Below are 13,551 nucleotides of genomic sequence, written 5' to 3' on the forward strand. Positions count from 1 at the left end.
CCGTTACCGAATTCTACAAATCTCTAAAAGAATTTGCAGAGCTTCGTTTAATCAAGCCTAAATTTCACGGCTTCGAACTCCAATCATAACCAAAACACACGAAAAAGGTCTAGGACTTTACTAAGTCCAAAATAGAACAAATTGAGTTGAAATCTACCTCGGACTTGACGAAACTCAGCTGGAGTCCTTTGCCGATTTCCTTTTTTTTATTTTTTTTGGGTAAAAGCTCCAAAGAGCAATATTTATTACAAACCAAAAATACAAACTTTACAAACCAAAAAAACAAACACAAACCAAGGGCCCAAAGCTAGCATATGAACAAGCAAAAAATGGGCCAAAGAAAAACAAACAAAAGCACAACTCAAGCAACAGTTTAAGCCCAAAACAGAAAAAAAAAAAAAAAAAACAATTCGAGAAATCAACTGTAGCCACCGCTGCAACATTCCAGCACAATCCATCCAATTCCACTCTTCCAACCTCACGTTAGCTCGTCGATTGTAACATCCAACTCCAAGCACCACCATGTACGCAACCTCAATTGAAGAAATCCAACAACCAGATGAAGAAATCAGCTGCCAGAAGAAAGAAGCCCGTGAGAACCCACAGACAACACTGCTGGTGAAGGCAGACAGAGATGAGAAGGTGGTGGTGTTAGGGACACCCGAGCCTGTGCAAGCACCGAAGCTCTACACACCATCTCAGTAAAGCAGAACTACATATATGAGTAAGGATGAACGAGGACGAGGGACGTAGGTGGGATGAGAAGAAAAGGGCAAATCAAAATAGAGAGCAAGGGGAAAATGCAATCGAAGGGTCGAAAAAGTGACAACGAGATGAAGGGGAGAACAGCTCGAACTGTGCAAATTTGAAGCTTTCACACAGACAGTTAGAAGAACTCTCAAACTGAGAGAAAGTCTCTCAAAAGGAGCGAAAAGTCGTCGGTTTCTGGAAATCGCACAAAGGTTAAAGCTCAACTAATTCACCCAAATTTCAACGCATCGAGCTAGAAAACATTACGAGAAACTTCCTGGAATTGAATCAAGATAGATTAACCTCGGATTCATCGAGTTCCACCTCGCTCGGTGATTCAAGTTTGACTCCTTCCAATTCAAATTCGCTAGTAATGGATTAAAGGATAAAATGTAAAGTTATCGGGTTTATTCTTGTCAAGCTCTAGCGTAATCTAGCAGTTCTACATCATGATCAAGCTGTCAAATTTGTTTTCTCACATCCCATACGATTGATAGCAATACATATGTGGATATGTAGCCCTCTACATTATCACTCTACTTTGACATCTATGAACAAAACACACGACAACGAAGTTATCTAGGTGCAAGGTTATACCGATTGAAAGAGCTAGCGGATGCAAATCTACAGACCTCTAGAACTAGGAACATTAATCCACTGCAACTGCAGTTCCACTTCCCCGCACTCCACATTCCTCAGTCTGAGGACCATGTTTTGGACAACTTTGCCTTTGGACCAAACAATGTAGCTCTCTTCAGCAAGGCAGTTTTTTCTACTTGGTTGTACTTTTGTAATTATGGTTCCATCTGGGAGGCCTTCCAATCCCATCCTCAAGACTTTAATAAATGTACCAATCTCAAACTCTGCATCCCCCATTTTGTCATCGAAACTAAATGTATCTTTGTCATACACAGAAAGCCTGATTGGAAAAATTGCGTCTGCAACTGAAAGAGTCACTTTTTCGTTCCACTCCGGATTCACATTCTTCTTCACCACCCGAGTCTTGAGTTTCTGCTTTAGCAACAAAGGTACAACAAACAATCAGTTGATTATTCTGTTCATAATCTGGAGACACATTTACAAATATTCTAAATTTCTAAAGCAATCCAGTAAAAAATTGCATAGGTATTTTGAACCACGTCCATTTCTCAAAGCTCCAAACCATAAAAGACATAATTCAGAAAGTAATTTGGTGGGCTTACGTGGGTAAAATTAAGTTGGCTAGAGTAGAATGCTCCACTCTCTGCACTCAAGTTTGAATCCTCAATTCCGTAGTTTAAATGAAGTTAGTGTTAATATCTAATCGTTTGCAAAAAAAAAATAAATAAATAAATAAATGAAGTTAGTGTTAATATCTCATCGTTTGCAAAAAAAAAAGTTATTGGTGGAGAACCATACAAAGTGGCGTGTTTTCTAATATTGTTGTCCCGTGATTAATGGGAACAGCTTACTGAACAAACAAATGGCCTTCAACATTACCACCAGAAGATTTAAATGCCTTCCTTTACTTTAATTCACAAAGGAAGAAAAAAATGCCCTTTTGTCTGGGTGAAGTCTTGACTATGAGAAAGCAACAATTATCAATTCTAAGAAAAAGACCGAATTAGATTTAGATGCTTCCAGAAGTAAGACTTAAATCCAAACCAAAAACTAGTACATTTAAAAAATAATAATAAGACAATAGTTATTAGCATTTCAAAATATTCATCATAAACTCAACACCAAAATTTCAATGAAATAATAATAATGAAAAAAAAAAATGCTTGATACTAAACCAATTAAAACTTTCGAGCTATGTTTAATCGAGGAATTTCCATTGGAAAAGCTTGACACTAAACCAATTAAAACTTTCAAGCAATGTTTAAGCGAGGAATTTCCAAGTTTCAATGGAGTGATGCCAAGTCAGTAAGAGAAGTATAAGAACATGTTAGATATGAAATATTATAAATAAATCATATTACGAAGGCACATAAGAGGGATTTGTAAATGATTATTTCTGATTTGGAATTTACAAATATCTCACACATGTCTTTGTAATTCTGATATAGTACGTTTTTAGGGGGTGTGTAGTTAAACTAGGATTTAAGAGGATTTTAAAAGATTTTAAAATCCTAGTGTAGTCAATTAAAAGATCTTAAAGAATTTTGAAATTTATTCAAATATAGGTGTAGTCAATTAAAGGATTCTAAAAAACTTTAAAATACAGGTGTAGTCAATTAAAAGATTTTAAATGATTTTAAAATCCATTTAAATCCAAGTGTATTTAAAAAATTAAGATTTTGGAGGATTTCAATAAGTTGTGAATTTTATGAGATTTGAGAGCCAAAAGTATATATAACTAAGGCTAAAAAGAATCCAACCTCCCCCTAGGATTTCAAATTCTTCCACCACAATTCATCACAATCCATTCAAATTCTTTAATCCATATGAATTTTGTAAGAGTCTTTAATCCTCTTAAATCCTATCAAATCTATCATTTTTAAAATTCTTTAAAATCCTTTAAAATCTTAGTTTGACTACACCCTTTTAATCAACTATACCTAACATTTTGTGATACATTCCTTACTAACTTGATTTCAATCCCTCGACCAAACATAGTCGAGTGATCCCACCGAATCTAAGTATTGTGATCTACAGCCTAAATTTGAAGAAAAGTAACCAAACCCAGAAAACCAACAGTGCAAAAAGATGAAATTAGAAATGCAACACCAAGAAATTAAGGAGAGAGCGAAAACAATTCCAAAAATTAAAAACAGGCAAAATGAATATCCATATACATTACCTGCTTGCCCATGTTGACAACTACGTAAGGATCACTGCTTCTCATGTCTCGAACGGCAAGGTTGACTCCTTTTTGGATGTGAATTCTCAGCAGACCCATCACGTTCTCCATTGGATCAAAGATTTAATTAATATTTTTCTTCACCAAAGACCCCAGGAGCAGGAACAAAGGAGGAGTTGGAGAGTGAGAGATTTATATATTGGGGGATCTCCGTCTAAAGTTCTCTAAATCTCTGTTGAAGTTTAGTGAAGAAATTGGATTGGATGTGCAGTTGGATGCCAAACCACAAGGACGCAATTTGTTTTGCTTCGAGTGACGAGTGACGAGTGACGGGGAAATACTAGTGCGGACTGTGCAGCCTACGCGTTACAACATACAATAGAAGCCAGTGCAATACTTATGTCTGCTCACGCGCTCTTCGAGACTCTTCCACTCGTTTACCTTTTTCAAATTTTCACTTCTCTATTGTTTTATTTTTTTGAATTTTGTAGCCAAACGAAAAATAATCATGTTTATACTCTTCCATGCGGATTTGATCTTTACCAATTATTTTATTTTTTAATAATTTATTATTTAAAATCATTTTTACCGTGAACGTGTTTTTAAAGCTCGTTTGGAAGTATTACTCAATAAAACGCTGTTACTCACTAACACTTTTTGTCAATAACACTTGTTTGTAGGGTTTTAAAGAGAAAATAAAAAGCGTGTTGTTTGACAAGCAACCAAATAGGTGATTTTACATCGCACAAAAGTGCTATCGATACTATAGTGATTGGCTGCCAATGAAAACAGCATTTCAGTAGTGACAAGTCAAGGACAATATTGTCCAAGGAACTCGGCTTCCCTCATACCAGAGATGCATCAAGTTCATCTCCAAGCATGTTGACATCTGCACTGCTCCTTTGAAAAATATGAGAAAGGTGTAAATCTTCTGATTTGATTCTCAAAATATTTTGTTACTTGACATGAACACCAGCCTCCAGCAAAAAGCTAATACATTAAATGAAGAAATTAAAGCAACGAATTCATTTTTCCCTCTCACTTCCAAGTTTGTCGCTGCAAATAGCAATATAATTTCCCTTGATAAAAAAAAATGGCAATATAATTTCTTATTAACATGTAATAAAAAAATATTAGGGTATGTTTGGTAATTTTGTTTCAATTTCTTCTAATGGTTTTCCATTTTTCATTTGGCCTTCTATTCCATTGAAATATTAGGAAAACTAATGAAAATAACTTAAAAACTTTGAGTTTTAACGATAAAGATAAAATAAAGAATAAAGTGAATAGTATCATAATTGACTTTTTAGTGTAAAAATATGATTTTTCGTTAAAATGAACAGTACCGGGAGATTTTCATTAAAGTTTCCAAAGCATATTTGCGGAATTTGAAGGGCATTTTAGACCTTTCAATTTATAAATAGGGGTAGTTTTGGACTTGAAAAACTTTCATTAAAGGGACCAAGTGCTTCTCGTTAAGAGTAGTTCTAGCCTAGTCCATTGTCCCTAGGGTAACCCACTATGTTATCCATCCAGTGAATAGTAACTGCCATTAATGAACAGTAATTGCCTTTTGCATCTCCACCCCTGCACTCAATAGCCCTGGCAATTGGCAATAAAATATTAATATTTTTTTATTTATAAAATAATACAAAATAATTTTATTTGTAATTTCGGATAAGATTCTTTGGTTCTTTTCCCATCAATTTTCTCAACATAATTGGTATGAATAAGACCCCACATTTCTCTCAACTGCATCTCATTACCCGAAATTAGATCATGAGTAACTTTAACCCAGCTAATACACAACATAACATCTTCAATAAGCGTCCAATTCGTACCTGCATCATTAGTCATTTTCTTGGAAAAAAATTGGATTGAAACTTTGAGAGAAAGATAGGTATTTAAGAAAGTATGAAATTGGATTGAAACTTGACAATATATGAAATTAGATTTATAGAAAAGTAAATATATAAAAGTATGAAATTGAATTCAAACTTGACAATATATGTTGAATTTATAGAAAAGTAAATATATAAAACTATAAAATTGGATTCAAACTTGACAATGTATGAAATTGGATTGAAACTTTGAGAAGATATGAAATTGTGGTGTAAGGTAGAAGATAATGAGAAGGTATTTATATAAAAGTAAAATCTTTTTTTTTTAATTTTTCAATTTTTTTTTTCGGATTTTTAATAAATTTTTACATTTTTTTTTTAATTTTTATTCACCTAATTAATCTATACCATTGGATTTAAACCAATTTAAATTCCAACACTCCAAATTGTGCCACGTGGCACAATGGTAACATTTATGATTTTTTAATTGTTTTTTCTTTTTCTTTATTTATTTATTTTTAAGTCTAATAACGTGGACCGTTGATCTCAGATCTAACAGCTGGTATTAAATGAAGTTTTTTTTAATTTTTTTTTACTGTTGGAAATCCAATGGTCCAAAATTTATATCTGTTGTAATCCAACGGCCATGGGGAAGCCACGTGGCTCCCCAAAGGTAAGATTTTTGGGTGCCCCACGGGCCCCAATTTCTGATTTTATGTTGAATTACGCGCGCTTTAAGTCCACGCGCTTGACAAAAAAAACAAAAAAAGCGCGGCTGACATCTCCCTGACGTCAGCCCACGTCAGATGGCCATCGGGCGCTCGGGCCAGCACGAATCCACAGCTCGCTTGCTCGAGCCTGCTCCGGCTCCATTGCCAACTCCCGCTGGACTTCCTCCCTCAGGCAATAGCCCACTGTTCCTCAGCCCGTCCCTCCAGCAACTGCTCCCGCTGGAGCTGCTCTAAATAGACCAAGAGCATCTCAATTTTTCTCTTGGCAGCACTTTTGAGAAAATGCACCTCCTAGGTAATTTTATTAAAAAAAAATCACTCCAAGTAATTCAACTTCTTATCAAAAGTCCTTTTATAATGTGCATTTCAACATCATGGTGTGATATGTGGTATCTTTAAAAAGTTATAATATAAGTTGATGCCTCTTTTAGTATTGATGGGAGTACTCAAAGACGTAGAGTGGACGTAGTTTTGTCCTTGAACCTGGACCATTATGACTTTCGTGGGAGTTTTTTTTTATTTTTTATTTTTTATTTAATAAACGATATCATCTACATTTAAGGGTGAAGAAGTGAGCTAAACATTACATTAGACTAGTTATGATAATATGATTCAAAATCTTCTATGGTAAGAATCGAATTTAAAACTTTTTACTTATAAATAAAAAAGAATATCACTAGACTGTAGTATTAAGTGGCTCGTCGGGGTTATTTATTAAAGTAGTTGGAAATGCCCCACTTTATTGATAATTTTGTCATATATAGCACTAAAATGTACTCAATTTTGGCATCAACAACTTTACACCCCATAATTTGTTTACTTAGATGCATGACTGGTTAAGCTGAAATTAAATAAACAGTATTTTAGTGACTAAAATTGGAAAATGAAATTGTTCAAACATTGTTAAGTATAACAGCAAGAATGATAGTATGATGAAAAAAATAATACATAAAATTAAAAAGCTTCTAACGGGTTCGAAATCCGTTACTGGTGTGGAAGTCAAAGTTGTGGTCAGAAAAGGCTAAAATGTCTATGTGAGTCTTATTGGCCCTAAAAAAGAAGTGGATAACCGTGGCTTGCCGTCTGTTGTTCTCTTTTTAACCAAACAAAAAAAAAAAAAAAATCTAACTAATAACTATAGATGGAGACACGTTTAGTTGATCTGCCAATTTGTATTTTTTTAGGACAAAATTTCAGTCATCCCTGTCACAATGGCACAATTTTTGCAATAATTGACATATAAATTATAAAAACGGTTCATTTTAAATGAATGAATAAAATAAATAGTGCCAACGAGACACATACTCATTTATTTGTTAGTATCCCATTTAAAAAAAATGTAAAACTATGCTACCTCCCATAAATTCTTCCGATAAATAAGGTGGAAACCATTTGCTCGTCACTACCCGATATTGTTTTGCATATTTTTGTTCAACGAATTGTTTTTTCATTTGTTGTGTTAAGTGTATAATGTAGCATTCATTGTCTCGGTTTCCCAAAAAAGAAAAAAAAAAAAAAAAAAGTAGCATTGTCTCAAAACCAGAGACCATGGTTGTAATTGGTTGGCTTTTTTTTTTTCTCTCTCTCTAAAAAGATGATGACCTACTGGCTATCATGTCAGTCCACTCTTTTGCGAGTCGGGAAAATTCACAATAGCATTTTAGCTTCTTTTTGGTTATCATTGTGTAATTTATCAGTATCAGAAATCGAAGCACGTTCACAATAATTAACTTTCATATTAAATGTTGCTTTTTCAATTTTGAAAAAAAAAAAAATTAACTAAAATTAAGTGAAAAGACATTTAGTATATCATTATGTGTATGATGAGCATACATCAAAATTTAAGATGGTGAATAAAAACACTCCCTATGTTGCATATGTGTTTTTTATGCATTTGGTGCCAAAGAAAATTAAATAATATCAATCCGATGGTGTATTTAACAATATTTTGTCAATCCCGACCAAAAAAAACAATGATATTGGGTGCAATCCTAATGTAGTTTTAAGCTATTTGCGGTCCAAATGTTCTGTTTATAAATTTACACAAATTGCCATTAGTCTAATCAACACCCAAATAAATACCAAGAAATATCAAGATTGACGTAACCATTGTCTGGAAGCTCCAATTTCGGCAACAATCACGTTGAATGCGTTTTGAAAATTGCACTGGCTGTCTAATAAAAATTAAACGCAACACCCATGTAATTGAGTATTAAACCTGTTTTTTTTTTTTTTTTTTTTTTTTTTTTTCTTCGAACAAAGATATTAAGTGATAAACCTCAACTTTAAAATTTCAGCATAATTGATAATAAGCTTTAATCCAGCAGCCCAAATAAAGGTAAAAGGGATATCATCTATTACATATAAAGTCGGAGGTGTGATGAACAGTGAAACACAGTGAAGATCAGATTTTTGATAGCCAATTATCAATTTACCCTTGCATAATTTGAAATATGATTTTGGACAAGTTTTGAATTTTTTTGGCTGAGAGGCATTTTGCGGGTGACACCAAAGTTTTTGTCTCATGTGTAAAGACCAAAAAAATGAAAGGAAAGAGAGAAAATAATAAACAAATGACAAAATTGATGGTGCCCACATGATATAAAAAATGTATTTCATACGTGGATAATAATATGATTAAATAAGCTGTCAAATAATTTTTTTTTTTATGTAACAAACTATATTATCTACACTAAGGGGAGGAGTGGGCTTAGCCTCACAATGGGCTAGCAATAATGTGATTCGATCAGTTGTTTATTAAACATTGTTTTCTCTATTTTTAAACACGTTCAAAACATTGTAAGAAGCATGTAATGCTGGTTATAAAAAAAGTCTTTCGCAGGCGGATAATAATGTGATTAAATTAATTGTCAAATGATTTTTTTTTAAAACAAACGATATTATCTACACTAAGAGGGAGGGGGTGAGTTTGGCCTCACAATGGCTAGCAATAATGTGATTCAATCAATTGTTTATTAAATATTATTTTCTTTATTCTTAATGTAAATTCTACAAAGACCGATTTTATTATGCGAATTCAACTGCTTTAATTGGTTTATGAGAGGTTACTTCTTACATTTAAAACATGTAAGTCACGTTGGTGTCACCAAGCGTCAACAAAAAAAATTGGACAAAAGTGCCCCCAAGACAAAAAAAATTCAAAGGCATCCCAAAATAATGCAACAAATAAGGTAGAGATATTTTCGTCATTTTAACAATATTTTTTAATAATTAATTTTTTGGTGCTGTTTTTTTTATTTTTTTTATTTGTATAATTAGTACCTCACAATAAGCTAGCAATAATGTGATTCAATTTCTCTATTTTTAAACACGTTCAAAACATCTTAAGAGGCATGTAATGCCGGTTATAAAAAAAGTCTTTCACACGCGGATAATAATGTGATTAAATAAGTTGTCAAATGATCCTTATATATATATATATATATATATATACATATATATATATAACAAACGATACTATCTACATTAAGAGGAGGGGGTGGGCGTAACCTCACAATGGGTTAGCAATAATGTGATCCGATCAGTTGTTTATTAGATATTATTTTCTCTATTTTTAAATACGTTCAAAACATCTTAAGAAGCGTGTAATGCCGATTATAAAAAAATGTCTTTTGCATGTGAATAATAATGTGATTAAATTAATTTTCGAATGATTGATTTTTTTTTTTTAACAAATGATATTATCTACACTAAAGGGGAGGAGGTGAGCTTGGCCTCACAATGACTAGCAATAATGTGATTCAGTCAATTGTTTATTAAATATTATTTTCTCTATTCTTAATGTAAATTCTATAGAGACCGATTTGATCATGTGAATTCAGCTGCTTTAATTGGTTTATGAGAGGTTACTTCTATCATGATCTAAAATTATTCATTTACTTCAAATATTTAACTTTCCTTTTGTCAATTTACGCATATAAATACATTTAAAACATGTAAGTCGCGCGTAGCATGCCGTGATTCAAAAAATATCTTATGCATGCACATGAGCTCGTGCACGAAAGCTAGTATTAAATTACACGCCCATGATTTTAGTGATTCAAAGTATTTTCATTGCGTATTAAGGTGATGGACACAATAAAGACTAGCCAATGTCAACTATCACCAATTGAGGAAGCTTTCCCTTGATTGACGTGATCACGGACAACGTATTTCGATAACCACATTAGGATTTATTCGGACATATATGAGCCCTATAAATATAAGCTTTGAAGAGGATCAAAAGACGTCCGATCAAACACACAACTTGTCATTATTTTTTTCTTGAATTCCTATCCTATCATAATGTAGCCCTACTCTAGATTATTTTATTTTCATGCAATTTACTTGCTCGATCTTCACCATCACTATCACACATCATTTGGTTGTTCGTTCAAATCTTTGTCTTCGAGGTAGGGAACGAACTTACGCCGAGAAGAAGGTTTTTACTCGGCTGTTCAATCATTTGATTAAAAGTCAAATCTAAAGCACAAACACAATTTATATTCACATTTTTTCTACGTCGACTAATTTAAACCACATGGTGGCACGCTCACTCATCTAAACAAGGGACCAAATATGCTTCTAAGTTGACGGCCCAAAAAGGGAAGCATGATTTAATGCTTGTACCACAAAATGAATTCTTAAACTCTCAGACCAATTGGCGGACCCATGATTTCAGACGGCCCAGACCAAGCGACCCATAATGTTGACAAGATGGTCCAACACTTCCCTATGAAAATGGTAAGACCACGAGATTGGTCCAATAAATCATGCAAGGCCTAAGACATCAAGTTAAATGTCTGATCCAAGGTTCAAAATCAATCTAGAGAGATCGGATATCTGTGTTCCACAAACAAAAATGTGATGGTGGTCTGAAGAAGCTCGCACAAAACGTAAGAATAGTAAAGATCAAGTATGTATGCAGAAGTAATTTATGACCAATCTGAGGCAATCATGGTTCATGCCACGAAAGAAAAAGGTCCACGATTTCTTCTAGGGATATCTGGACACTAAACAAAACAATTCTAGAAGAAAAGACTTCATCGAGCCAAATAAGATTTGGTTGCCTATTGTTTTGCCCGACGGAAATTCGTCAGCAATATCAGTTGGGCAAAAGTCTCGCTCAAATGTTTGCCTAACAAATATAAAACTCTGTCAAGTAAAAGTCGTCACTCAAACGTTAGCACATGAAAGTCAATCAACCAAGAAAGGCTGGACATTTCAAAGTGAGTTGATTTCACGGCATCATTTCAAATTTCTTTTAAGTTAAAACACATGTGAACGTCTAGAGGTGAACTTGATTCTCATTCTTATATTTTAGTATAGCATGGAACTTGAAGAATCAAATCGATTCAAATCTTCCTTCTCTGTAAGTAAACATGTCCTAATTTCGACACTATTTTGATAGCCTCTGCATTCCTTGATTTGGTCAATCTAAAGTAGGGCAGAAAGAAATGCCAACTTGATTGAACAAGCTGGCTGTTAATCCAATTTTGCATCAACAACTTAGTACAATGAATAATTGGTTGACGCCTACCAATATTCCAGCGGTTAAACCTACCATGTAATATGCATCTCACAAAGTTCCCTATACAATTATCTTTGGTCCGTTTGTCTTTTTTATTTTCTTTGATTCAGCAGATGCTTTGGTTTTTTTCGTGTTAATTGAAGACTGCGCCACTTAGTTTTACGGTCTAACGAGATTCTTCTTCACTTGTAAGTGAGAGGTCTTAGGTTCGATTCTCGCCAAATGCGAGTTTGAACCACATTATTGCTAGCCCATTATGAGGCTAAACCCATCATTTCCCCTTAATGTAGATAACAGTAAATTGACTTCTAGATTGCTACTGGTAATTAGGAAATTAGTAGATGGTTAATTAGGGTGTTATTGATTAATGATAGTGGAATCTGATACCCTAATATTTCTCACATTGGTTTAACTCAAAATTTTATTCTCTTGCTTAATTGGTTGGCGATATTGAACGCCTGTTGCAGTCTTGCCCCAACGTTTGTGTCTCTGATGTCCATCCTACTGCCCAATTGTGTGGCCTATAAATTGGCCAAGCCCTTGATTTTGAAAACGATTCATTTTGGTTTGAAGAACCTCTAGACCTTATTCAGGCATGTTCTTCTAAACAGTTTGTTATAAAATCTTTCATAATTCAATACCGCGATCTTATCGCTACCGCATCTCGTCCTGAAATGTTTTCTAGTAAGATGAAATTTCTCCTTATTCCACCCACCACCTCAAATTGTTTTCTAGTAAGAAGGTGGAATCCTATTTTTCGAATCAACAACTTCACATTCGTTTACATAAGAAATGAAATCAAATATTTGTATTTTATTGATTAAGATTGAAAAAAATGAAGCTGTTCAAACATTTCTTGCATCCCAAATGATTGATGCGAACACATGCGTGGGAGAACAAAACTCAAACATCGTTAACTCTATTTTTCACATATTTATTAACAAAAGAATTGAATTAGCCAGGACACCAAATACAACAATATACATGGAGAGCAAGTGGGTGCAATTGCAATCAAGAATCTACAGACCCCTAGAACTAGGAACATCAATCCACTGCAGTTGGAGTTCAACCTCCCCACACTCCACATTTCTGAGCCTGAGGGCCATGTTCTGGACAAGTTTGCCTTTAGACCAGATAATGCAGCTCTCTTCAGCAAGGCAGTTTTCCCTATTTGGTTGTACTTTTGCAATTACGGTTCCATCTAGTAGGCCTTCCAATCGCATCCTCAAGACTTTGATAAATAGTGCAATCTCAAACTCTGCGTCCCCCATTTTGTCATCAAAACTAAATCTGTCTTTATCATACACACACAGCGTGATGGGAAGATTTGGTTCTGTGACGGAAAGTGTCAATGTTTCATCCCATACTGGATTCACATTCCTCTTCACCACACCAGTTTTCAGTTTCTGCATCACACAAAATTGGGTTAAATAAGCTGTACTATTTTCATGTCTGAGTTTAGTCAAATTGACTACAATAACATGATTCACATCCGCTGCACCAAAGTTTGAATCCTCCCACGCCGTATTGTTCTAACAACCTTAATTTCAAGGACATATATATGACCAAACCCCAGAATCCCAAATGGATCAAGAAATGCATCAAAACTAGAAAGAGAAAAAAAACACAGAGTAAGTAGTAAAATGAAGGAAGCTAGCCAAATGAATACCTGCTTGCCCATTTTGACAACGACGTAAGGATCACTGCTTCTCATGTCTCTAACAGCAAGGTTCACTCCTCTCTGGACGTGAACACTAAGCAGACCCATCATGTTCTCCATTAGATAAACAACAGATTTTGTTTAATTTATTTCCAAAAATGACAGGAGTACAGGAAGGAATATGCAGGAGAGGAAGGTGAGAAATTTTGCTCTCTTTGGATTCAAGTGTATCTGTGGATGAAGGAGTTTTGATGTCA

The 13,551-nt window shown here is 34.2% G+C and overlaps 2 protein-coding genes across 4 annotated transcripts; both read right to left on the reverse strand.

The window, feature by feature from the left end:
- Window positions 1-427: 427 nt before the first annotated feature.
- On the reverse strand, window positions 428-3,870 carry LOC103959469 (protein C2-DOMAIN ABA-RELATED 4). 3 transcript variants are annotated; one of them, XM_048566479.1, is made up of 3 exons: window positions 3,533-3,870; window positions 1,348-1,764; window positions 428-572 (listed from the first exon to the last, which is right to left on the reverse strand). In XM_048566479.1, exons 1-2 carry the CDS (start codon window positions 3,641-3,643, stop codon window positions 1,375-1,377), a joined length of 501 nt encoding a protein of 166 aa, XP_048422436.1. In that variant the 5' UTR covers window positions 3,644-3,870; the 3' UTR covers window positions 428-572; window positions 1,348-1,374. The 3 variants fall into 3 exon arrangements, with proteins under 3 accessions (XP_048422436.1, XP_009370094.2, XP_009370095.2); XM_009371819.2 differs by lacking the exon at window positions 428-572 and having other exon boundaries at window positions 1,137-1,764; window positions 3,533-3,869; XM_009371820.2 differs by lacking the exon at window positions 428-572 and having other exon boundaries at window positions 1,137-1,761; window positions 3,533-3,859.
- Window positions 3,871-12,427: 8,557 nt separating this feature from the next.
- Window positions 12,428-13,551, reverse strand: LOC103959472 (protein C2-DOMAIN ABA-RELATED 4-like). Its single transcript, XM_009371823.3, has 2 exons — window positions 13,304-13,551; window positions 12,428-13,040 (listed from the first exon to the last, which is right to left on the reverse strand). The coding sequence occupies exons 1-2, from the start codon at window positions 13,412-13,414 to the stop codon at window positions 12,654-12,656; spliced, it is 498 nt and encodes a 165-aa protein (XP_009370098.2). The 5' UTR covers window positions 13,415-13,551; the 3' UTR covers window positions 12,428-12,653.

This window comes from the organism of the source record quoted next, unplaced genomic scaffold (assembly GCF_019419815.1).
Source record: "Pyrus x bretschneideri cultivar Hongxiangsu unplaced genomic scaffold, Pyrus_bretschneideri_v1 Contig41, whole genome shotgun sequence".
Classification (NCBI taxonomy): domain Eukaryota; kingdom Viridiplantae; phylum Streptophyta; class Magnoliopsida; order Rosales; family Rosaceae; genus Pyrus; species Pyrus x bretschneideri.